The 25,000-nt window shown below is 33.6% G+C and overlaps 1 protein-coding gene across 6 annotated transcripts in view; it reads left to right on the top strand.

Annotated features, from left to right (window-relative positions):
• fig4a (FIG4 phosphoinositide 5-phosphatase a) overlaps positions 1-25,000 on the top strand; it is a 128,352-nt gene that overhangs the window by 25,947 nt on the left and 77,405 nt on the right. For all 6 annotated transcript variants that reach the window (XM_079830466.1, XM_079830467.1, XM_079830468.1 and 3 more), the window contains exons 4-10: positions 3,017-3,140; positions 4,828-4,984; positions 12,134-12,184; positions 14,810-14,955; positions 16,521-16,649; positions 20,841-20,941; positions 23,954-24,116. In XM_079830466.1, coding sequence (XP_079686592.1) covers positions 3,017-3,140; positions 4,828-4,984; positions 12,134-12,184; positions 14,810-14,955; positions 16,521-16,649; positions 20,841-20,941; positions 23,954-24,116 — 871 coding nt within the window. The remainder of the gene's footprint in view (positions 1-3,016; positions 3,141-4,827; positions 4,985-12,133; positions 12,185-14,809; positions 14,956-16,520; positions 16,650-20,840; positions 20,942-23,953; positions 24,117-25,000) is intronic.

Genomic DNA, 25,000 nt, shown 5'->3' with positions numbered 1-25,000 from the left:
ATCGGTATCGTAATCAGCCAATAGTTATTTGTTATTATCGGTATTGTAATCAGCCAATAGTTGTTTGTTATTATCGGTATTGTAATCAGCCAATAGTTGTTTGTTATTATCGGTATCGTAATCGGCCAATAGTTGTTTGTTATTATCGGTATCGTAATCGGCCAACAGTTATTCGTCAATATTGGTATCGTAATTAGCCAATAGTTGTTTGTTATTATCGGTATCGTAATTGGCCAATAGTTCATTGTTTTTATCGGTATCGTAATTGGCCAATAATTGTTTGTTATTATCGGTATTGTAATCGGCCAATAGTTGTTTGTTATTATCGGTATTGTAATCAGCCAATAGTTGTTTGTTATTATCGGTATTGTAATCGGCCAATAGTAATTCGTTAATATCGGTATCGTAATCAGCCAATAGTTATTCGTTAATATCGGTATCGTAATCGGCCAATAGTTGTTTGTTATTATTGGTATCGTAATTGGCCAATAGTTGTTTGTTATTATCGGTATCGTAATCGGCCAATAGTTGTTTGTTATTATCAGTATCGGTATCGCAATCAGCCAATAGTTATTCGTTAATATCGGTATCGTAATCAGCCAATAGTTATTTGTTAATATCGGTATCGTAATCGGCCAATAGTTGTTTGTTATTATTGGTATCGTAGTTGGCCAATAGTTGTTTGTTATTATCGGTACCGTAATCGGCCAATAGTTGTTTGTTATTATCGGTATCGTAATCGGCCAATAGTTATTCGTTAATATCTGTATCGTAATCGGCCAATAGTTGTTTGTTATTATCGGTATCGTAATCAGCCAATAGTTGTTTGTTATTATCGGTATCGTAATCGGCCAATAGTTGTTTGTTATTATCGGTATCGCAATCAGCCAATAGTTATTCGTTAATATCGGTATCGTAATCAGCCAATAGTTATTCGTTAATATCGGTATCGTTATCAGCCAATAGTTATTCGTTAACATCGGTATCGTAATCAGCCAATAGTTATTCATTAATATCGGTATCGTAATCTGCCAATAGTTGTTTGTTATTATCTGTTTCGTAATCAGCCAATAGTTGTTTGTTATTATCGGTATCGGAACATAGCTTTTCGTTAATATTAGGGGTGCACCGATCCGACTTTTTCAGTCCCGATACCGATACCGATGCCTGGGCTTTGTGTATCTGTCGATACCCGATACCGATCCGATATATTGTTGAATTAATAATAAACTGTATATCTTCCACCTTATACCTTCCTTGAAGAGACTAAAGGCACCAGACTTTACTAACTAAACATAACTAAGACAAAATAACAGATGTATGTAAGGTGTTGAATTCTTATTTATTTAAAAAACAATTGTGCATTCAAATCTAAAATAGAATGTAATCTAACTTCTTTAAATAAATAAAATGTAGCAGTGGAAACAAAAAACAGTGTTTTGGTCAAACATACAATAGTAATCTGACAGTTACCAAACATTTTTTACACTACAGATAATTGTTTTGGTATATAATCATATCAATATTAAAAAGTAGCATTACAAATTAACAAATAGTCTAATTTTCTACCATATGCAATTTAATAAAAATTTTCAGCTAGCTAATAACAACTTTGTTCTGGTTTCACCTCACTCCAGATTAAATGATTGTAGGCTAGGCCTATTTATTTTACTACACATTGTCAACAGAAATAAGATGAAATACTGTTGATAATTAAAAATAATTCTTACTACCCACTCTTGCTAAAATGGGTAAGCACACTTGTGTTCTCATTTCAGATGCGTTCTGAGTAAATTAATAAACTGAGTTCATGAGTTCAGTGTTGGACAGATCAGTTGTTCTGGCCAGTCGTTAAAATGATTCGGTTCAAAGGAGTCATTAGGTCACGAATCGGACATTAGCAGACGCGTTGTGTGCGAATCCCGTCTGTTAGAACATCGCGAAAGATGTTAACACACAGAAAACACTTCATAACTGGATATAATTTGTCTCCCGCTTATTGAAAGTATGCTTTATGTCAGCTGGTCAGAGAAGAGTCAATGTTTTTTGAGCGCAATTCACACCCAGTGATAATTCAAGGACAAAATTGTCCGAATGTGCCACGTGCAACATGGTTTCGGTCTTCCGAGCTTTTGATTTGGATTAATATGTGAAATATGAGAGCGAACACTGATTATTTTGAAGACCCAGAGAGCGCGCGCGGGGGAGGAGCTCTCAGATCGGTCTCTCTGTCACTCAGTCACAAGCGCAGCATCTGTTCTACATCACTCGTAAATCACAATAACTCATCAAATTAGGCTTTGGCCGTCAAAAAAATGTCAATGCAGGAAAGACCCTGACTTTGCAGTAATACCCTCGAAACAGCGACGAACTAGTTGGCGTGGCAAGCGTGAAATATCTCCTCCACACAGCCGACTCTCTGGCTGTTTCCCTTCTAGCATGCGACACACGTGAAGCTGACGAATGACGTAGGTTCTGCTGCGACGGAAAAAAACACCTGGATCGGCTTGTGGATCTGTTAATTTTTCCGATCCCCGATCCAGCTATTTTGTCAGTATCGCGGCCGATATCCGATCCTAATATCGGATCGGTGCACCCCTAGTTAATATCGGAATCTAGTTGTTTGTTAATGTCAGTATGGGAATTGGCTAATAGTTGTTTATTAATATCTGTATCAGTATTGAAATCGGCTAATTCGTTAATATGAGTATGGGAATTGGCTAATAGTTGTTCGTTAAAATCGGTATCAGCAAAAAAATCCTATCAGTGCATCACTACAACATTTCTAATACTCTTAGTTTTCTTTTAAAGGGACAGTTCACCCAAAAAGAAAAGTTCTGTCATCATTTACTCGCCCTCAAATTGTTGCAAACCCGTATGATTTTCTTTGTTCTGCTGAACACGAAGGAAGATATTTGGAGGAATTCACTGTTTATATGTGTTTATAGTTTTATTCAGTGGAAATGTCTTTATTGTGTGTTTTAACTGTGATTGTGTGTGTGTGTGTGTGTGTCAGCATGTTTACAGTCAACAGGAAGTGCGGGAGCTGCTGGGCCGCCTGGATCTGGGCAATCGCACTAAGATCGGGCAGAAGGGATCCTCCGGTCTTTCCAGAGCCGTGTCTGCCCACGGCATTGTGGGTAAGCCTTGTTTACTTGAAGTTTTATTTGCTGTGTTTATATGCAATTAGCCGGCGCGATCGTGCTACACCATGTGGAAACACCATGTGACCGAGAGCTCTGCCCACTCTCGTGTGTTTGATGCCCCTGCCGAACTTTCTCAGCTGGAAGGCCACAACATACAAACTAGGGCTGTCAAAAGATTAATCGCGATTAATCGCATCCAAAATAAAAGTTTGTGTTTACATAATATATGTGTGTGTACTCTGTTAATTATTATTTATATATAAATACACACCCATTCATGTATATGTTTAAGAAATATTTGCATGTATATACTGTATATACATTTATATAATCTATAATATATATACATATAACTGTTTTATATATAAAAATAATATTTTTTTCTTAAATATATACATGCTTGTGTGTCTATTTATATATAAATAATAATTAACAGAGTACACACACACATATTATGTAAACACAAACTTTTATTTTGGATGCGATTAATCGCGATTAATCTTTTGACAGCCCTAATACAAACGTCTCATTCACCGATTCATTTCCATTGAGCTCGACTGCTTGAAGTGAGACGACAGAAACGGCCATAAAGTGAATCTGTCTTTACCTTCTGGAGGCTCCTGGTCGGTGTTACTTTAGTATTATTTATATACTATTATTATAGTATTTATTAATATTTTGAATTAGCTTTTATTTCTTCAGGTTTAGTTGTAGTGGAAGTTTTAGTAATTTTGTTGTGCGCTCTTGTTGTTCATTAGGTTTTGTTTTTAATATTTCTAATTGCTTTAATTTATATTTATTTCTTTATTTTTATATATATATATATATATATATTAGGGCTGTCAAAAGATTAATCGCGATTAATCGCATCCAAAATAAAAGTTTGTGTTTACATAATATATGTGTGTGTACTCTGTTCATTATTATTTATATATAAATACACACACAAGCATGTATATATTTAAGAAAAAAATATTATTTTTATGTATAAAACATTTATATTTATATATATTATAGATTATATGAATGTATATACATGCAAATATTTCTTAAATATATACTTGAATGTGTGTGTATTTATATATAAATAATAATTAACAGAGTACACACACATATATTATGTAAACACAAACTTTTATTTTGGATGCGATTAATCTTTTGACAGCCCTAATATATATACATAATATATATATAGTTTTAGTCATTTTTAGCATTTTTTATATTGCTAGAACTTCAATTTATATTTATTTCAGTTTTAGGTTTAGTCACTTGGTTAGACATATGGCTTTGATCTTATAGTAATTTTAGATTGAAACATTTTTGTAAAATATATATTTTATATAAAATAAAAACTATTTAGTACAGTATTTTTAATTTACAGTAAATTTAAACTTCCATCATTTTTTCATACTTTCATATTTTGAATTGCTTTTACTTCAGCAGTAATCCTGCTTTTAAACAAGACCGAACTTAGGTCTATATTCCAAAGCATTCTTGAATTACAGCCCTTTAAGTTTGGGGTGCATTTTCATGCGTATTCTCAAAAAGGGGGGGGTTACAGTTAATGGGTTAACTCTAGGGGAGACGAGAATGAGCCTATTTTCATAAAAAGTGGCGTGTTCCTTTAACTAATGAGATCTAATTGTCATTGTGATGTACTCTTGTCTCTCGTGTCTTTCAGGTTTTGTGCGGTTTCTGGAGGGATACTATATTGTGTTGATCACGAAACGTCGTAAAATGGCTGACATCGGCGGCCACTCGATTTATAAGGTTGAAGACACGACAATGATCTACATTCCCAATGACTCGGTGAGAGTCACACACCCTGATGAGGCCCGGTGAGTCCGTTTATAGCCATGTCATGTGATGATAACAATAATAACTCCGCATTAGTTGTATTGAGTGACCAATAAGGTTGTCCGGATTTGGTCACATGATGACTGACTGCCTACTGTAGCACAAGGCCTCTAAAATGACGAGAACTTTTCACAACTTTGCTGTTTGTTTTTATCAAGTAAACGCACAAATAACTTTGATATTGTTGGTAATATTTAGGCTCACGTATCCATCATCATTTATTATAAAAATCATGAGTATCAAATATGACCATCAGGCTTTTGAGGAAGGTTTATTTGTTATCTCTCAATCATTATTGTATTGCATTGCATTATATGTTTTAAAACCACATAAACGAAGCATTTAAATTAGGGCTGTCTAAAGATTAATCGCGATTAATCGCATCCAAAATAAAAGTTTGTGTTTACATTATATATGTGTGTGTACTCTGTTAATTATTATTTATATATAAATACACACACATTCATGTACATATTTAAGAAATATTTGCATGTATATACATTTATATAATCTATAATATATATAAATATAAATGTTTTATATATAAAAATTATATTTTCTTCTTAAATATATACATGCTTGTGTGTGTATTTGTATATAAATAATAATTAACAGAGTACACACACATATATTATGTAAACACAAACTTTTATTTTGGATGCGATTAATCGCGATTCATCTTTTGACAGCCCTATTAAAAACTGAACAGAGCTATAATAATATACAGCGGAAGATTCGGTTTCAAAGCTAAATGTAAAAGCGCCCATTTAAGTGAGTTTGTCATTTTCCTTTTCTGTTTTTCATTAAGAATAATATTAAACACACCATTCAAGCAATTTACTCCCACATTGGTGCTCGTTCTAAAGTGAAAGTCATTATAGGAATTCATAACGGTGCGCATTATATGCAGCCTAGCGGCATTCTTCGTGAAAGATAAAGATAAAAATGCGCACAGGAAACAAAAACCTTGCAAAAATTATACAAGATCCGCCTAATCCCGGCCAAATCCCAGAGATGCCGATTCGTGGGACTAATATTATCACAGGACCTCGTGTTCGGCGAAATATGTCAGGAAATTACGGGGGAATTTTTACTTTACAAATTACAGACATGGCCGATTCGCACAGGATTAAAGCTACACTGTGTAACTTTTTTAGTTTATTCTTAGCTAAAAACACTTAGTTCTTTCAAAAATATATGTGCTCATTAATGTATATTTACTTCTTTCAAGTAATAAAGTATTCTGGTAAGTTTATAATATGCCATTGTAAATACATACGGGTGAGGGTTCGAATGCGGGTCGCCATGTTGATCCTCCATCTTGAAAGTACATTAGCCAAAGAGGGACATTCCCGTAAATTCAAGCTTCGCCTTTGGCGTTTTAACACTCGATGGCTCCGTGTCCAATGTGGACGAGGTCGAACTGGAAGCCATGTTAATCTTGGACTAAATCGGCCACCGTAGGAGTTAAAACGAAATCGGAATTGAGAGGAACAGAAACTAATATTCACTGGATGGTCATATACAAGTTCACCACTAGATGGGGGAAAATATCACACAGTGTAGCTTTAAATATAAAAATAAATAAAAAGCAATATTGTAAAACTGCTGTACCGAACGCCCTGAGGAGTTTGCAGGTCTGTCACTCATGTGTGTGTGTGTTTGTGTGTGTGTGTGTGTGTGTACCGCAGTTGTAGTAACAGTAAGTGTGTTAGTAGGTTGTTTCCTGCGTCTGGTTTTCCTCACGCTGTGTCGGTCACTCTGATCTCAGGATGCAATTCACACGTCTCTTATTTCTGCTGTGTGTGTGTGTGTGTGTGTGTGTGTGTGCGCTACTCGTCACCTGTGATGTGTGTTGGAGATCTACAATAACACACAGTACTTCTGGCAGCACAGCCTGTAACTGTTGACTCGGGTAACATGAGCCGGCTTTTGTGTCGTAGTGTGTGATTTAAGCCTGACTCATTAATGTCTGCTTTTGGGGTTTTTAACACTGGACTGTGGCAGTACTGCTGTATTCTAGAGCTGATATTAATTTAATAAATGTGACGCCGATCTAAGCATTCAACCGATAATCTGAATAATTTAGATTTTTTATGCTTTGAAAGAGTCTCTTCTGCTCACCACGGCTGCGTTTATTTGATCAAACATACAGTAAATCAGTGAAATATTCCTCTAGTGTAGATCATCTGTACACACACACACACACACTCCAGTGTAGATCATCTGCACACACACACACACACACACACACACACACACACACACACACACACACACACACACACACACACACACACACACACACACACACACACACACACACTCCAGTGTAGATCATCTGTACACACACACACACACACACACACACACACACACACACACACACACTCCAGGGTACCCGCGGGACCTTAAAAAGTCTTAAATGTCTTTAAATTTCAAGATCAAAATTTTAGGCCTTAAAAAGTCTTAAATTCGCTGAAGTATTGAGTTCTAGGTCTTAAATAATTTTAAACGGGTCTTAATTTTCCTACGTCCATGTAACGCTACGTTACGTCTTGCTCATTGAAATGCTCCCGCAGCGTTTTAGAGAGAGTGTGTGTGTGTGTGTGTGTGTGTGTGTGTGTGTTGTAGTTCGTTCTTTCGCAAGTCCAACTATAGTTTGCTGTATTACAACTACAAAAGAGACCAGCATGCATCTTATATTGCAGCCAATCAGCTTTGGTGTTATTGGCGTGAGTCTCTTTCGGATTGTACCACAGACACATCAAACAGATTTTATTCTTCAGCTTCAGTTCTCCAGTTCTAATAGTTCACACGATTGTGAAAGCGATTCTTTCTTACCTGCCATCTGGCATAATGACCAAATAAAAGTATGACATGCCCGATAGCACTAAAAAAAGCGATGTAAACCCCGAACTGATTCGCTACAGCCACACGGACAGATGTCAGACTGGCTGCGGATTCTGTGCACGCGTTTGCCGCCTGTCAGCGCTCGCGCGAGTGTACCGAATGTGTCTATTTCTAGGCGCATTTCTGTAGGTCTTAAAGTGAAAGCCACCCAATATAGCCTAGCCTTTACCCACTCCTGTCTGCGTAGTTAATATTAATCAAACCACAACAACGGGGAAAAACAAACAGAAGCCTATCCTTAACTTAAAGCACTGTTTGTATCTGTATATTTAAGTTGTATTTATTTGTCCTTTTGTCAAACAAGATTCATGCATTTTGTTTGTTTTATTGCCATGTGTGACTATTGTGCATCTAACATATGGTAAATGTAGCAATCCTAATAATGAAAGAAAAAAAACATACACATTTCTGAAAATGACCACCACAAAATCAGTAATTTTGATCTCACAAAAAATGATATATACACACACACACACACACACACACACACACACACACACACACACACACGGTAAGGTTTTTCAAATGTTTTTAAAGAAGTCTCTTCTGCTCACCAAGGCTGCATTTATTTGATCCAAAATACACCAAAAAAACACTAGGCTACTTTTGATATATTTTTTCAACAGTTTAAAATAATTTGTCTTATATTTGAATATATTTTAAAATGCAATTTATTTCTGTGATTTTTAAGCTGAATTTTCAGCATCATTACTCCAGACTTTAGAGTCACATAATCCTTCAAAAATCTTTTATTTTTATTTTTTTTATTTACTTTCTATTTCAGATGAATGCTGTTCTTTAGAACTTTCTATTCATCAAAGAATCCCAAAAAAAAATTTCAACACTGATAATCATAAATGTTTGTTGATCATCAGATCCTCATATTAGAATGATTTGTGAAGGATCATGTGACACTGAAGACTGGAGTAATGATGATAAATTCAGCTTTGATCACCGGAATGAATTAAACTTTACTATATATTCACATAGAGAACAGTCACAACAGAACTGTCAAAATATTACAGCTTTTTTTTTTGTATTTTAATAACATAAATGCAGCATTGGTGAGCAGAAGAGACTTCTGTAAAAACATTAAAAATCTTACCATTCTCAAACTTTTGACCGGTAGTGTGTTTGTATATTAATCCTGGTAGGATTGAGCTATGAGGAAGTGCAAGTTTATTAATACTTTGTTCAATTTGAATAAATTAATTTGCTACGTTTTTTTGTTTAGTTTTTTGCGTGATATAGGTCTTAAATTTAATTCATAATGGTCTTAAAAAGGTCTTAAAAAGTCTTAAATTTGATTTGGTGAAACCTGCAGATACCCTGACACTCTAGTGTAGATCATCTGTTCTCTGTGTGAATATTCAGTAAAGTGTGATTTATTCCTGTGATTTATCATCATTCCTGCAGTCTTCAGAGTCACATGACCCTTCACTAATCACTCTCATATGAGGAGCCAGAATATCAATGTGTTTCTGACTATATGGCCTTTAAAATCTATCCATATTTCCACTCATCCATCCACTCATCCATCTATCCATCTATTAATTCATCCATTCATTCATTCAGCCACTCATCCATCCATCCATCCATCCATCTATCCATCCATCTATCTATTAATTCATCCATTCATTCATCAATCCATCCATTAATCCACTATCCATCCATTCATTCATTCAGCCACTCATCCATCCACCCATCCATCTATTAATTCATCCACTCATTCATCCATCCATCCACTCATCATCTATCCATCCATTCATCCATCCATCCATCCATCCACTCATCCATTCATCATCCATCTACCCATCCATTAATTCATCCACTCATCTATCCATCCATTCATCCATCCATCCATCCATCCATCCATCCATCCATCCACGCATCAATCCACAATCCATTCATCCATCTATCCATCCATTAATTCATGCATTTATCCATCCATTCATCCACAATCCATTCATCCATCTATCCACCCACTCATCCATTCATCATCCATCTACCCATCCATTAATTCATCCACTCATCTATCCATCCATTCATCCATCCATCCATCCATCCACGCATCAATCCACAATCCATTCATCCATCCATCCATTAATTCATCCATTTATCCATCCATTCATCTATCCATCCACTCATCCACCTATCCACTCATCCATTCATCATCCATCTACCCATCCATTAATTCATCCACTCATCTATCCATCCATTCATCCATCCATCCATCCATCCACGCATCAATCCACAATCCATTCATCCATCCATCCATCCATTAATTCATCCATTTATCCATCCATTCATCCACAATCCATTCATCCATCCATCCATCCATCCACGCATCAATCCACAATCCATTCATCCATCCATCCATCCATTAATTCATCCATCTATCCACCCACTCATCCACCTATCCACTCATCCATCCATCCATCCATCCACTCATCCATCCATCCATCATCTACCCATCCATTAATTCATCCACTCATCTATCCATCCATTCATTCATCCATCCATCCATCCATCCACGCATCAATCCACAATCCATTCATCCATCCATCCATTAATTCATCCATTTATCCATCCATTCATCTATCCATCCACTCATCCACCTATCCACTCATCCATCCATCCACCCATCAATCCACAATCCATTCATCCATCTATCCATCCATTAATTCATCCATTTATCCATCCATTCATCCACAATCCATTCATCCATCTATCCATCCACTCATCCATCCATCCATCATCTACCCATCCATTAATTCATCCACTCATCCATCCATTTATCCATCCATTCATCTATCCACCCACTCATCCACCTATCCACTCATCCATCCATCCATCCACCCACTCATCCACCTATCCACTCATCCATCCATCCATCCACTCATCCATCCATCCATCATCTACCCATCCATTAATTCATCCACTCATCCATCCATCTGTCCATCCAATCATCCATCCATTCATCCATCCATCCATCTATCACAGTTTCCACACAAATATGACTGTTTTCATCACTGATAATAATCATAAATGTGTGTTGATCATCAGATCCTCAGAGTGATTAGTGAAGGGTCATGTGACTCTGAAGACTGCAGTAATGATGATAAATCACAGGAATAAATCACACTTTACTGTATAATCACACAGAGAACAGATGATCTACACTGGAGTGTGTGTGTGTGTGTGTGTGTGTGTGTGTGTGTGTACAGATGATCTACACTGGAGTGTGTGTGTGTGTGTGTGTGTGTGTGTGTGTGTGTGTGTGTGTGTGTGTGTGTGTGTGTGTGTGTACAGATGATCTACACTGGAGTGTGTGTGTGTGTGTGTGTGTGTGTGTGTGTGTGTGTGTGTGTGTGTGTGTACAGATGATCTACACTGGAGTGTGTGTGTGTGTGTGTGTGTGTGTGTACAGATGATCTACACTGGAGTGTGTGTGTGTGTGTGTGTGTGTGTGTACAGATGATCTACACTGGAGTGTGTGTGTGTGTGTGTGTGTGTGTACAGATGATCTACACTGGAGTGTGTGTGTGTGTGTGTGTGTGTGTGTGTGTGTGTACAGATGATCTACACTGGAGTGTGTGTGTGTGTGTGTGTGTGTGTGTGTGAACAGATGATCTACACTGGAGTGTGTGTGTGTGTGTGTGTGTGTGTGTGTGTGTGTGTACAGATGATCTACACTGGAGTGTGTGTGTGTGTGTGTGTGTGTGTGTGTGTGTGTGTGTGTGTGTGTGTGTGAACAGATGATCTACACTGGAGTGTGTGTGTGTGTGTGTGTGTGTGAACAGATGATCTACACTGGAGTGTGTGTGTGTGTGTGTGTGTGTGAACAGATGATCTACACTGGAGTGTGTGTGTGTGTGTGTGTGTGTGTGTACAGATGATCTACACTGGAGTGTGTGTGTGTGTGTGTGTGTGTGTGTGAACAGATGATCTACACTGGAGTGTGTGTGTGTGTGTGTGTGTGTGTGTGTGTGTGTGTGTGTGTGTGTGTGTGTGTGTGTACAGATGATCTACACTGGAGTGTGTGTGTGTGTGTGTGTGTGTGTGTGTGTGTGTGTGTACAGATGATCTACACTGGAGGAATATTTCAGAATTTTTGCTGTATTTATTATCAAATAAAAGCAGCTTTGAAGAGACTCTTTCAAAACATTAAAATCTGAATGATTGTGCTTGACTTTTTGTTGTGTTTTCTCTTTAAGATACGTGAGAATATTCCAGAATGTGGATCTGTCCAGTAACTTCTACTTCAGGTGAGTGTGAGATGAGCTCTTCTCAGACCCATAATGCTTCACTTCTCAGACCCAGACCCATAATGCTTCACTTCTCAGACCCATAATGCTTCACTTCTCAGACCCATAATGCTTCACTTCTCAGACCCAGACCCATAATGCTTCACTTCTCAGACCCAGACCCATAATGCTTCACTTCTCAGACCCATAATGCTTCACTTCTCAGACCCATAATGCTTCACTTCTCAGACCCATAATGCTTCACTTCTCAGACCCATAATGCTTCACTTCTCAGACCCAGACCCATAATGCTTCACTTCTCAGACCCAGACCCATAATGCTTCACTTCTCAGACCCATAATGCTTCACTTCTCAGACCCATAATGCTTCACTTCTCAGACCCATAATGCTTCACTTCTCAGACCCAGACCCATAATGCTTCACTTCTCAGACCCATAATGCTTCACTTCTCAGACCCATAATGCTTCACTTCTCAGACCCAGACCCATAATGCTTCACTTCTCAGACCCAGACCCATAATGCTTCACTTCTCAGACCCATAATGCTTCACTTCTCAGACCCATAATGCTTCACTTCTCAGACCCATAATGCTTCACTTCTCAGACCCATAATGCTTCACTTCTCAGACCCATAATGCTTCACTTCTCAGACCCATAATGCTTCACTTCTCAGACCCATAATGCTTCACTTCTCAGACCCATAATGCTTCTCTTCTCAGACCCATAATGCTTCACTTCTCAGACCCATAATGCTTCACTTCTCAGAAGCAGCTGAAGTAACTCCTCATCCGCCCTAAACCTGTTTCATTAAGTCTCATTCACACACTTTACACGCAAAACAATGATAAAACAATAGATCTAGTGTGGGACAAATGGGACAAATGTTACAAAAAGTAAGAGCTTGACCTGCACTGGTTCATTTTATCATTTTATTTGAAACGTTTTGCTTGTAAAGTGTGTTTGAGGATTTTTTACTTTCATACCATTTTCAACCAATGTTATTAAAATACACAGAAATATGTTTTCCTGTCACATGGATTGAATAGATGATTATTTTCAAGCATATTTTTAAGGTACAAATTTCAAATGTTCAACATTTTTAAATATTTTCTGATTTAAATGAGACCTTCATCCATTTCATTCAGTAAATAAAGAGTAATAAATATCAAATGTAATAAATTTATATATTTTTATGTTTAAATTTCATTGTCCATATGATTTTTATTTTATTATATATATATTTATTAATATAATTTTCTTTTTATATATATTATATGTTCTATTATTTTATTTGTACTTTTAGATTTAATTACATTTTTTATTGTGTTTTGCATTTTATTTTTATATTGTATTTTGTGTTATATTTTTAAATGTATTCAATATTGTATTTTATCTCTTTATTTGATATATTTTTTATTTGTATGTTTATATTTTACTGTACATACTATTTTTATTGTATGTTATATTTGATATATTTTTGTTATATTATTTTATGTTTAATAAATTAAAAATAATGAAATGTCGAATTTAACTGTATTTTGCAGAAAGCGTATAAATAAAATAAAAAAATAAAATAAAATAATGTAGATTTGAACTGTATTTTGCTGAAAGGTAAAATATGAAAAATAAAATAATGTAGATTTGAACTGTATTTTGCTGAAAGGTAAAATATGAAAAATAAAAGAAATAATAACATAAAATTAATTTAAATAAAAAATAAAATAATGTAGATTTGAACTGTTTTTTACTGAAAGGTAAAAAATTAAAAATTAAATAATGTAGATTTGAACCTGTATTTTACTGAAAGGTAAAAATTTAAAAATAAAATAAATAATAACATAAAATAAATTTAAAAAAATGATAATGTAGATTTTAACTGTATTTTACTGAAAAGTAAAAAAGTAAAAAATAAAATAAATAATAACATAAAAATAAATGTATTTTGTTTTATATTTTCTATAGTAAATATAGATTGTATTTTATTATGTTTTTTATATATATGTATATGTGTATATATATATATATATATATATATATATAATATCTGTAAAAAAAACAAATATATATATATATATTATTCGTTACATACATATTAAAATTTGTTATTTTTTTTTTATTTTTTATTTTACAGATACTATTACATATTTTATATTCTAAATGTTATATTTGATTTATTTTATTATGTTCATTTTAAAGCTCTGAAGTCTGGCTTGTTTGGATCTATTGTTTCTTTTCTTGTCATGAGGAAAGGACTTGATCAGCTGCTTAAAAACATGTCCATCACGTCTGGAAAAATCAATATCATATCATTGACCTTTGTCGATCTTTATTAATCTGAGCCCATTGTTATTATTAAAAATCCCCTGATTTTGAATGTGGCTGTATATGATTATTAATGAGCTCATGAAATGTATAGCCCTGACCAAATTCCCTCATCAATCTGAGATGAGCTTCTCATTTGATTTGTGTTATAATAATGGAATAATGCTGAAATAATGGCATATGAAGGTCATCCAGGGCCTTCATCTCTAGGCAACATGCGGTCACCTAGCAACCATACCTGCTGCTTAATAATGAGGAGAGGATTATTATTATCCCTTTGACCCTCTGACCCTCTGACCTTTAGTTACAGCTACGACCTGAGCCACTCGCTGCAGTATAACCTGACGCTGCTGCAGATGCCCTTTGACCCCGCGGAGGGGGAGGAGCTTCACCCCGCCGGCAGACAGGACAGCTTTGACATCTTTGAGGAGGAGGGGCTTCCCACACAAGGTCTGAGCACAGGACTTTATATACATGTATATATATATTATTCATTTTATTTTACATATTACATTTTTATATGTATTTTATATATATTTAGGTTATACATTTTATTGTATTTTTTTTCTTAGATATTTATAATTTTATTAAAAAAAGTATATTTTTCATTTTTTACCCTTCAGTAAAATACAGTTCAAATCTACAGATATTTTATTTAAATTATATTTTAATTTTATAATTATATTTTATTTAGTTATGGTTAATTTTATATTTATTTATATTTTTATTTGTGTGTACACACACACTCTCACACACACACACACACACACACACATACACACTATATATAATTATTAGATTTATTTAGATTTTATAAAATAATAATAAATAAATAATTTAATTAAATTGAGTTGTTTTTGTAGTTTTATTTTTGTATACCCTTCTGTAAAATACAGTTAAATTCTACATTTTATTTTATTATTTTTGTTATTTTTTATTTTATTTTTTATTTTTTTATCCTTCAGTAAAATACTGTTAAAATCAATTTTTTTTTATTTAATTTAATTTAATTTAATTTTATTTAATTTTATTTTATTTTATTTTATTTTATTTTATTTTATTTTATTTTATTTTATTTTATTTTATTTTATTTTATTTTATTTTATTTTATTTTATTTTATTTTATTTTATTTTATTTTATTTTATTTTATTTTATTTTATTTTATTTTATTTTATTTATTTTATTTTATTTTTAATTATTATAATTTATTATTTTAAATTTATTTTATTTATTCCCTTCTGCAAAATACAGTTAAATTCTACATTTTATTATTTTTATGTTATTATTTATTTTATTTTTTATCCTTCTGCAAAATACAGTTAAATTCTACATTTTATTATTTTTGTTATTATTATTATTATTATTTTTTTTTTACCCTTCAGTTAAATACAGTTCAAATCTACATGATCAATTTTTAAATTGAATTTTATTAAATATTTTTTATTATAAAAATTTTTTTTTTTAAACAATTATTTATAACCTTCTGCAAAATACAGTTAAATTCTACATTTTATTATTTTTATGGTATTATTTATTTTATTTTATTTTTAAATTTTATACCCTTCGGCAAAATACTGTTAAAATCAATTTATTTATTTATTTATTTATTTATTTATTTATTTATTTATTTATTTATTTATTTATTTATTTATTTATTTATTTATTTATTTATTTATTTATTTATTTATTTATTTTTATTTATTTATTTATTTATTTATTCCCTTCTGCGAAATACAGTTCAGTTCTACATTTTATTTGATTATTTTATGTTATCATTTTTTACATTTTTAAATTATTTTATTGTAAAGTCTCAAATGTCTGAAGTGTGGCTTCTTTGGGCCTGTTTTGTTTCTGTTCTTGTCATAAGGATCTTTGAGTGTTTTGAGTGTTTTGAGTGTGTTGTGTGTGTGTGTGTGTGTTTGTGTGTGTGTGTGTGTGTGTGTGTGTGTGTGTGTGTGTGTGTGTGTGTTGTATTGTGTGTGTGTGTGTGTGTGTGTGTGTGTGTGTGTTTCAGTTGTTCACGGCTTCAGTAATGAACCCTACGCTAAGTATGTGTGGAACGTCCGTCTGCTGGAGAGAGTCAAGGACATCGTGCATCCTGATTGGCTGTTGTACATCATTCACGGGTTCTGCGGCCAATCCAGTATCCTCTTATATATTGAGTGTGTGTGTGTGTGTGTGTGTGTGTGAGATAACAAAAATAGAAACCGCATCCATACGCTAAACACAACAGCAGCAGATGGAGGAAATCTAGTTTAGCAGTTGCTTTCCACACACCGTAATGTCAAATATTGCTAAAACTTACTTTTTTAATTTCACCCCCCCCCATTTTTTTAGTTTACACTTTTTATACCCTTCTACAAAAAACAGTTAAAATATACATCTTTTATTTTATTGCTTGTTGCAAAATACAGACAAAACCTACTTTTTAATGTAAATGTTTTACTTGTTAGTTACAGCTTTTTACAGTAATTTAATAAAATGTAATATTTTTTAAGTTATTTTATACTCCTCTGTAAAATGTACCTTTATTTTATTATTTTGTTAACCAGATAAACATTTATTTTATTTTGTATTATATTTTTTCCATGTTAAATATAGCTAAAACTTTTTACTGTCTACTTTTTAAATGTAATTTCATAAAATTTAATATTTTTACTTTTTTAATTTTATTTTATACCCTTCAGCAAAATATAGTTTAAATCTACTTTTATTTTATTTTATTTTATTCTGCAAAATACAGATAAAACATATTTTTTACTTATTTATTTATTATTTTATTATTGAATACAATTAAAGCTTTACTAGTCTACTTTTTAATGTAATTTAATATGTTTTGTACATTTTTTATTTTATTTTATACTCTTCTGCAAATTGTAGTTAAACTACTTTTATTTTATTATTTTATTAAGTTTTATCTGTATTTACAGCAGGAAATAAAATAAAATAAGAGTAGTTTAACTATAGAAGAGTTTAAAAAAATTTAAAAAAAAAAATATATATATATATTAAATTAAATTAAAAAGTATACAGTAAAAAGTTTTAGCTATTTTCAACAGTGGAAAAAATACATATAATAAAATAAATACATATTTTTTTATCTGTATTTTGCAGCAGGAAATAAAATAAATAAATGTATTTATTTAATTTATTATATATTTTCCCATGTTGAATATAGCTAAAACTTTTTACTGTATGTAATTATTTTATACTCTTCTAGGAAGTATAGTTAAACTATTTTATTTTATTATTTTATTTTATTTCCTGCTGCAAAATACAGATAAAACATTTATTTATTTATTTTATTATATAATAAAAATAAAAATAAACTTTTTACTGTATACTTTTTAATATATATATATTAATTATATATATATATATATATATTTTATTTTCTATTATATTTTTCCCCTTCTGAATACAGGACCTTTTTTGTTTAATTCAATTTAATATATATATATTATACCCTTATTTTATTTTCTTCCCTGCTGCACAATACAGCAACAACTTTTTAATGTAATGTAATTTTTATGAGTTTTATTTTTATTTTTAAAAAAATTTTCCTGCTGCAAAATACAGATACATTTTAAAAAAAAAATGTATTATATAATTTTTAACAAACTTTTTACTGTATACTTTTTAATGTTATTTAATTTAATGTAATAATTTTCAGTTAAGTTATTTTGTTTTTTATTTTATACTGCAAAATATAGTTAAAATCTACTTTTATTGTATTTTATTTTATGCTGCAAAATACAGATAAAACTTACTTTTTAATTTTTTTTTATATACCCTTCTGTTAAAATACTTTTCAAACATACTTATACTTATATATTAGGGCTGTCAAAAGATTAATCGCGATTAATCGCATCCAAAATAAAAGTTTGTGTTTACATAATATATGTGTGTGTACTCTGTTAATTATTATTTATATATATTACACACACATTCATGTATATATTTAAGAAATATTTGCATGTATATACATTTATATAATCTATAATATATATAAATATAAATGTTTTATATATAAAAATAATATTTTTTTCTTAAATATATACATGCTTGTGTGTGGATTTATATATAAATAATAATTAACAGAGTACACACACATATATAATGTAAACACAAACTTTTATTTTGGATGCGATTAATCGCGATTAATCTTTTGACAGCCCTAATATATATATTTATATTCTTTATTTTCTATTATATTTTCCCCCTTCTGAATACAGGACCTTTTTTGTTTAATTCAATGTAATATATATATAAAAAGGTTATACCCTTATTTTTTTTTATTCCCTGCTGCACAATACAGCAACAACTTTTTAATGTAATGTAATTTTTATTAGTTTTATTTTTAAAAATAATTTTCCTGCTGCAAAATCCAGTTAGCCCAGCCTCTGAGGGCGTCCCATGGCTCCAGCTGCTGGTGGACTGGTTTTGATCCGCTAGTTCACCTATTTCCAGCTCGATATGACCTGTTTCCTGAGGGTTCAGGAGGGTCAAAGCTGAACCAAACCACTACAAAACAAGCTGAAGAAACACAGAGAGAGAAACGATCATGCGGAGGAAGTCTGGCGCTGTTGATTGCTAGTGTGGTTGTAATGGTTTCTCCAGCTCCCCTGAGGAGCCTGTGTGAGTTCAGCCAGTTCAGAGATGTCAGCGGCATTATGGGACACCGATGAAGTGTGTCATCGAGCGCTGGAGGACTTCAGAGCCACATGCACTTATAGGAACAAAATATGAACAAACACTTGATGCATGAGGAGAGAATAGACTAACGTTTGGGGTCAGTGAGTTGATTTTCTGAAAGAAAGAATACTTTTGGATCTGTTTATAATCTTATTCTTTTGAATTTTCTATTCATCAAAGAATTTCATATCTGAATGATTAGTGAAGGGTCATGTGACTCTGAAGACTGGAGTAATGATGATTAATCACAGGAATAAATTACACTTTACTACATATTCACATAGAAAACGATAATATTTCATAATTTTTACTATATTTTTGATTAAATAAATTCAGCTTTGATCAGAGCAATAAATTACACTTTACTATATATTCACATAGAGAACAGCAGTTTTAAATTACAATCATAGTTCATAATTTTTACTGTATTTTTCATCAAATGAATGCAACCATGTTGAGCTTAAAAGGCCTCTTTCAAAGACCCCAAACTTTTGCACAATAGTGTACTTTATTCATTATTTGAATGACACGTCTGCTAAATCAAAAATTATAAGAATAATTCACAATTTCTACTGTATTTTTGATCAAATAAATGTGACTGAAGACTGGAGTAATGATGCTGAAAATTCAGGAATAAATGACACTTTACTATATATTAACATAGAAAACAACAGTTTTATATTACAATAATATTTCATAATTTTTACTGTATTTTTCATCAAATAAATGTGACTGAAGACTGGAGTAATGATGATAAATTCAGCTTTGATCACAGGAATAAATGACACTTTACTATATATTAACATAGAAAACAGCTGATTTAAATTACAATAATATTTCATAATTTTTACTGTATTTTTGATCAAATAAATGTGACTGAAGACTGGCGTAATGATGCTGAAAATTTAGGAATAAATTACACTTTACTATATATTGACAGAAAATAGTTATCAAAAATTATAAGAATAATTCACAATTTTTACTGTATTTTTCATCAAATAAATGTGACTGAAGACTGGAGTAATGATGATAAATTCAGCTTTGATCAAAGTTTTAAATTACAATAATATTTCATAATTTTTACAGTTTTTTTATCAAATAAATGTGACTGAAGACTGGAGTAATGATGATAAATTCAGCGTTGATCTACTATATACTCACATAGAGAACGGCTGATTTAAATTACAATAATATTTCATAATTTTTACTGTATTTTTTAATCAAATAAATGTGACTGAAGACTGGCGTAATGATGCTGAAAATTCAGGAATAAATTACACTTTACTACATATTGACAGAAAATAGTTATCAAAAATTATAAGAAGAATTCAAATTTTTTACTGTATTTTTTTATCAAATAAATGTGACACTGAAGACTGGAGTAATGATGCTGAAAATTCAGGAATAAATGACACTTTACTATATATTCACATCTTCAAAATAATATGTTACAATTTTTACTGTAGTTTAATCAAATAAATGCAACCATTTTGAGCTTAAAAGGCTTCTTTCAAAGACCCCAAACTGTTGCACAATAGTGTACTTTATTCATTATTTGACTGAAACATCTGCTGCATGTTGATATCCCATGATTAGTCTGTGCACTTTGTGTTGTGCTTCCTTAAAGTGTGTCTTTCAGAGCTGTTGATCTACGGCCGGCCGGTGTACGTGACGCTGATCGCGCGGCGCTCCAGCCGCTTCGCAGGCACGCGCTTCCTCAAGCGAGGAGCCAACTGTGAGGTGTGTATCCATGTGCTCTTCATGAGTGTGTGTGTGTGTGTGTGTGTGTGTGTCACGTGCCAGCATTCGCCGTCCAACACAAGCTCTGCTCCTCTTAGGCATTTATCTCTGTGTGTTCAGGTGGGATTATGTAATGTTCGTTTGCTCTAAAGCTGTCAGCCATTAAAGCCTCACAAAGCTTTCTGTGATTTTAACGCCGTAATGCTTTATGATGGTGAAGATGCTTTAAAAGTGCAGACTGAGAAATGTCACCTGCTCATCATTTAACCGTGATTTCAGTAGCTATTTAAAGAGACCGTATGCTTGTATACATATAATTAGAATATTTGTCATTTAACCCTCTGGTGCTCTTTAGTCATTTCTGACCGGAAAATGTTCTGTTTTGAAATGTTAAAAATCACAGCTTCATCGGAATGATATGAAACTTGGTGACTTTTCTAGCATTAGGTATGTAAACACACAAAGAATTTGGGGTCATGATTCGAGCATGCTAATTGGTCGTAAAAAAAAAGTAGCGTTCATTGTCTTCTATCATAAATGCCGACCATAGGAAATTAATGAGAAATTGGAAAAAACACAAAAATGCTCAAAATATTTGTGTGTACAATCTACAAATCGGCCACGATGCTGAAAAAAAGTACACAGCGGTAAAGGGGTGACATTCCTAATGGTGCGTTCACACTGGACGCGATTCGCGCGAGTGATTTACATGTTAAGTCAATGCTGAGGCGCGAAATGGCATTCTGCGGCACGATTCGCGCGATTGAGGCGGCGAGATTCGCGCGATTGAGGCGGCCAGATTAGCGCGATTGAGGCGGCCAGATTCGCGCGATTGAGGCGGCCAGATTCGCCAGATTCGCGCGATTGAGGCGGCCAGATTCGCGCGATTGAGGCGGCCAGATTCGCGCGATTGAGGCGGCCAGATTCGCGCGATTGAGGCGGCGCGAAGGACGCGAATTGAGCGTTTTGAACGCGCGAATCGCTCAAGTTGAAAAATCAGAACTTTGGCGGATATTTCGCGCCGCGTTAACCAATTAGGAGCTTGCTCTAGTAGTGACAACAATGTGGAGAAAATCTGTATATTAATATCTGGTTCAGACAATATGATTATCACTGTGATAAAATTAAATGACATGAAACACAACCCAGTCTCTTTTTGTTAAATGCAAGTTTATGTATGATCAATAATACAAAAGTATAAGTAATGTATAACAAGCTATACATGAAATAAAGCAAACAATTCAGTCAAACATTCAAAGTCAGTGCTAGTAGGCTAACGTTACAACTGCAACGTACAGTTATAGCCTAAAAATATAAAGTAATGAAACTTCTCTTTGCCCTCAGACTAAACGATTTACCAGGGAACAAATTATAGATCCATGAGAGCAAAGATCGGCCGTTACAAGACGAATTATAGCTGGAGCCGCCACAGAGACATCAGAGCCAGCGGCAGAAGGACTGGCTGAGGAAAGGCTGATCTCACCGGGTTAATGAGCGCCGCTGATCCACTGGAGCTCACAACTCCAAAAACACCACATCACATGTTCAAATAGGCACTCTTTATATAAATAAACCACAGATTTGAGCTTTAAACAACTACATTATCGACTGAAAAAGTCTTAAAACTACGTTTTGTCACACATTAACAGTAGATTTTAACAAAAAAAAGACGTGTAAACACAGCCCATGTCAGACATTTCTCAACGAGCCGAGCCGCTGGCAGAAGCTCCGCCCATGAGGAGAATCACGTCTGTTGTGCAGTGAATGTCACGCGCGAATTTGCGCGAGTAAACTCAAAATGTTCAAGCGTCCACCTTTGCGCGAATCGCGTCCAGTGTGAACGCCACATAAGTGCGAGCCGCCAAGACAAGCGGTTCGTCCGACTATATTGAGTAATTTTTTACATAAAAAAAGCTTTTATTTCATCTCATATATTTCTCTCTTTTTGCCTTCCTGAAGAAGGTATTGTGTACACCGAGAAAAATGCACCGAACCACCATATTCATGGGGGAGGGAAAGTTAACGTATTTGATTAAAGATTATAAGGCTAAATTAATTTGTAAAAAATATTGAAGTGCACAGATAAATCAGTTATAGTAAACACTACAATATTAAATATAAAAATACGGATTGTAAAATTTGATTTCAGTTTGAAAACAGCGTGGTCAGTGGTTCCTTGCTCCTACTGTCCTGTAACGAGTGGTGTGTGTGTGTGTGTGTGTGTGTGTGTGTCTTCAGGGCGATATGGCGAACGAGGTGGAGACACTAAAGACTGCGTAATGATGCTGAAAATTTAGGAATAAATTACATTTTACTATATATTGACAGAAAATAGTTATCAAAAATTTTAAGAATAATTCACATTTTTTACTGTATTTTTGATCAAATAAATGTGACTAAAAACTGGAGTAATGATGATAAATTCAGCTTTGATCAAAGGAATAAATTACACTTTACTATATATTCACATAGAAAACAGCAGTTTTAAATTACAATAATAATTCACAATTTTTACTGTATTTTTGATCAAATAAATGTGACTGAAGACTGGAGTAATGATGCTGAAAATTCAGGAATAAATTACACTTTATTATATATCAACATAGAAAACAACAGTTTTATATTACAATAATATTTCATAATTTTTACTGTATTTTTGATCAAATAAATGTGACTGAAGACTGGCGTAATGATGCTGAAAATTTAGGAATAAATTACATTTTACTTTATATTGACAGAAAATAGTTATCAAAAATTATAAGAATAATTCACAATTTTTACTCTATTTTTGATCAAATAAATGTGACTGAAGACTGGAGTAATGATGCTGAAAATTCAGGAATAAATTACACTATTATATATCAACATAGAAAACAACAGTTTTATATTACACTAATATTTCATAATTTTTACTGGACAAGCAGCAATAGTTTGAAAACAGCGTGGTCAGTTGTTAGCCTTGCTCCTGCTGTCCTGTAACGAGTGTGTGTGTGTGTGTGTGTGTGTCTTCAGGGCGATGTGGCGAATGAGGTGGAGACGGAGCAGATTATCCACGATGCCTCTGTCATGTCCCTCACTGCGGGCAGTTTCTCCTCCTGTGTTCAGGTCAGAGGTTCGGTTCCTCTATACTGGTCCCAGGACATCTCCACCATGATGCCCAAACCACCCATACGCCGTAAGTAGGCCTGTCGTGATTGGTCGATACAATCGACTGCATTGACGTTGTTTATTAGTCGACGTCAATATTTTTGTCGACTGGTTAAGTTGGGTAAGATATAAAATTGTATTAGTACCGGTACTTTGACTGAGCACTATAATAAGAGCAGTATTTCTTAAAGGGTTAGTTCACCCAAAAATACAAATTGTGTCATTAATGACTGAGCCTCATGTGGTTGGACACCCGTCAGACCTCCGTTCATCTTCAGACACAAATGAAGATATTTTAGTGTAAAGCTGATGCTCTGAAAGGCCTCCATTGGCTCAATGGCACTTTACACCTTGGCACGTGGCACTTTCGATTCAGTAGTTTGGATCGCCAAATTTCAGCAGTTTGGCGGTTTGACACGCGATCCGAATCATGATTCGACTCACTGATTCATAACGCTTCAAACCGCTGAATCGACTCACTGATTCATAACGCTTCAAACCGCTGATTCGACTCACTGATTCATAACGCTTCAAACCGCTGAATCGACTCGCTGATTCATAACGCTTCAAACCGCTGAATCGACTCGCTGATTCATAACGCTTCAAACCGCTGATTCGACTCACTGATTCATAACGCTTCAAACCGCTGAATCGACTCGCTGATTCATAACGCTTCAAACCGCTGAATCGACTCACTGATTCATAACGCTTCAAACCGCTGAATCGACTCACTGATTCATAACGATTCAAACCGCTGAATCGACTCACTGATTCATAACACTTCAAACCGCTGATTCGACTCACTGATTCATAACGCTTCAAACCGCTGATTCGACTCACTGATTCATAACGCTTCAAACCGCTGATTCGACTCACTGGTTCATAACGCTTCAAACCGCTGAATCGACTCAC

Source organism: Gobio gobio, assembly GCF_949357685.1.
Source record: "Gobio gobio genome assembly, chromosome: 12".
NCBI lineage: Eukaryota > Metazoa > Chordata > Actinopteri > Cypriniformes > Gobionidae > Gobio > Gobio gobio.
Note: the sequence above shows the minus strand (reverse complement) of the source record. Positions and strands in the feature narration are given on the sequence as shown.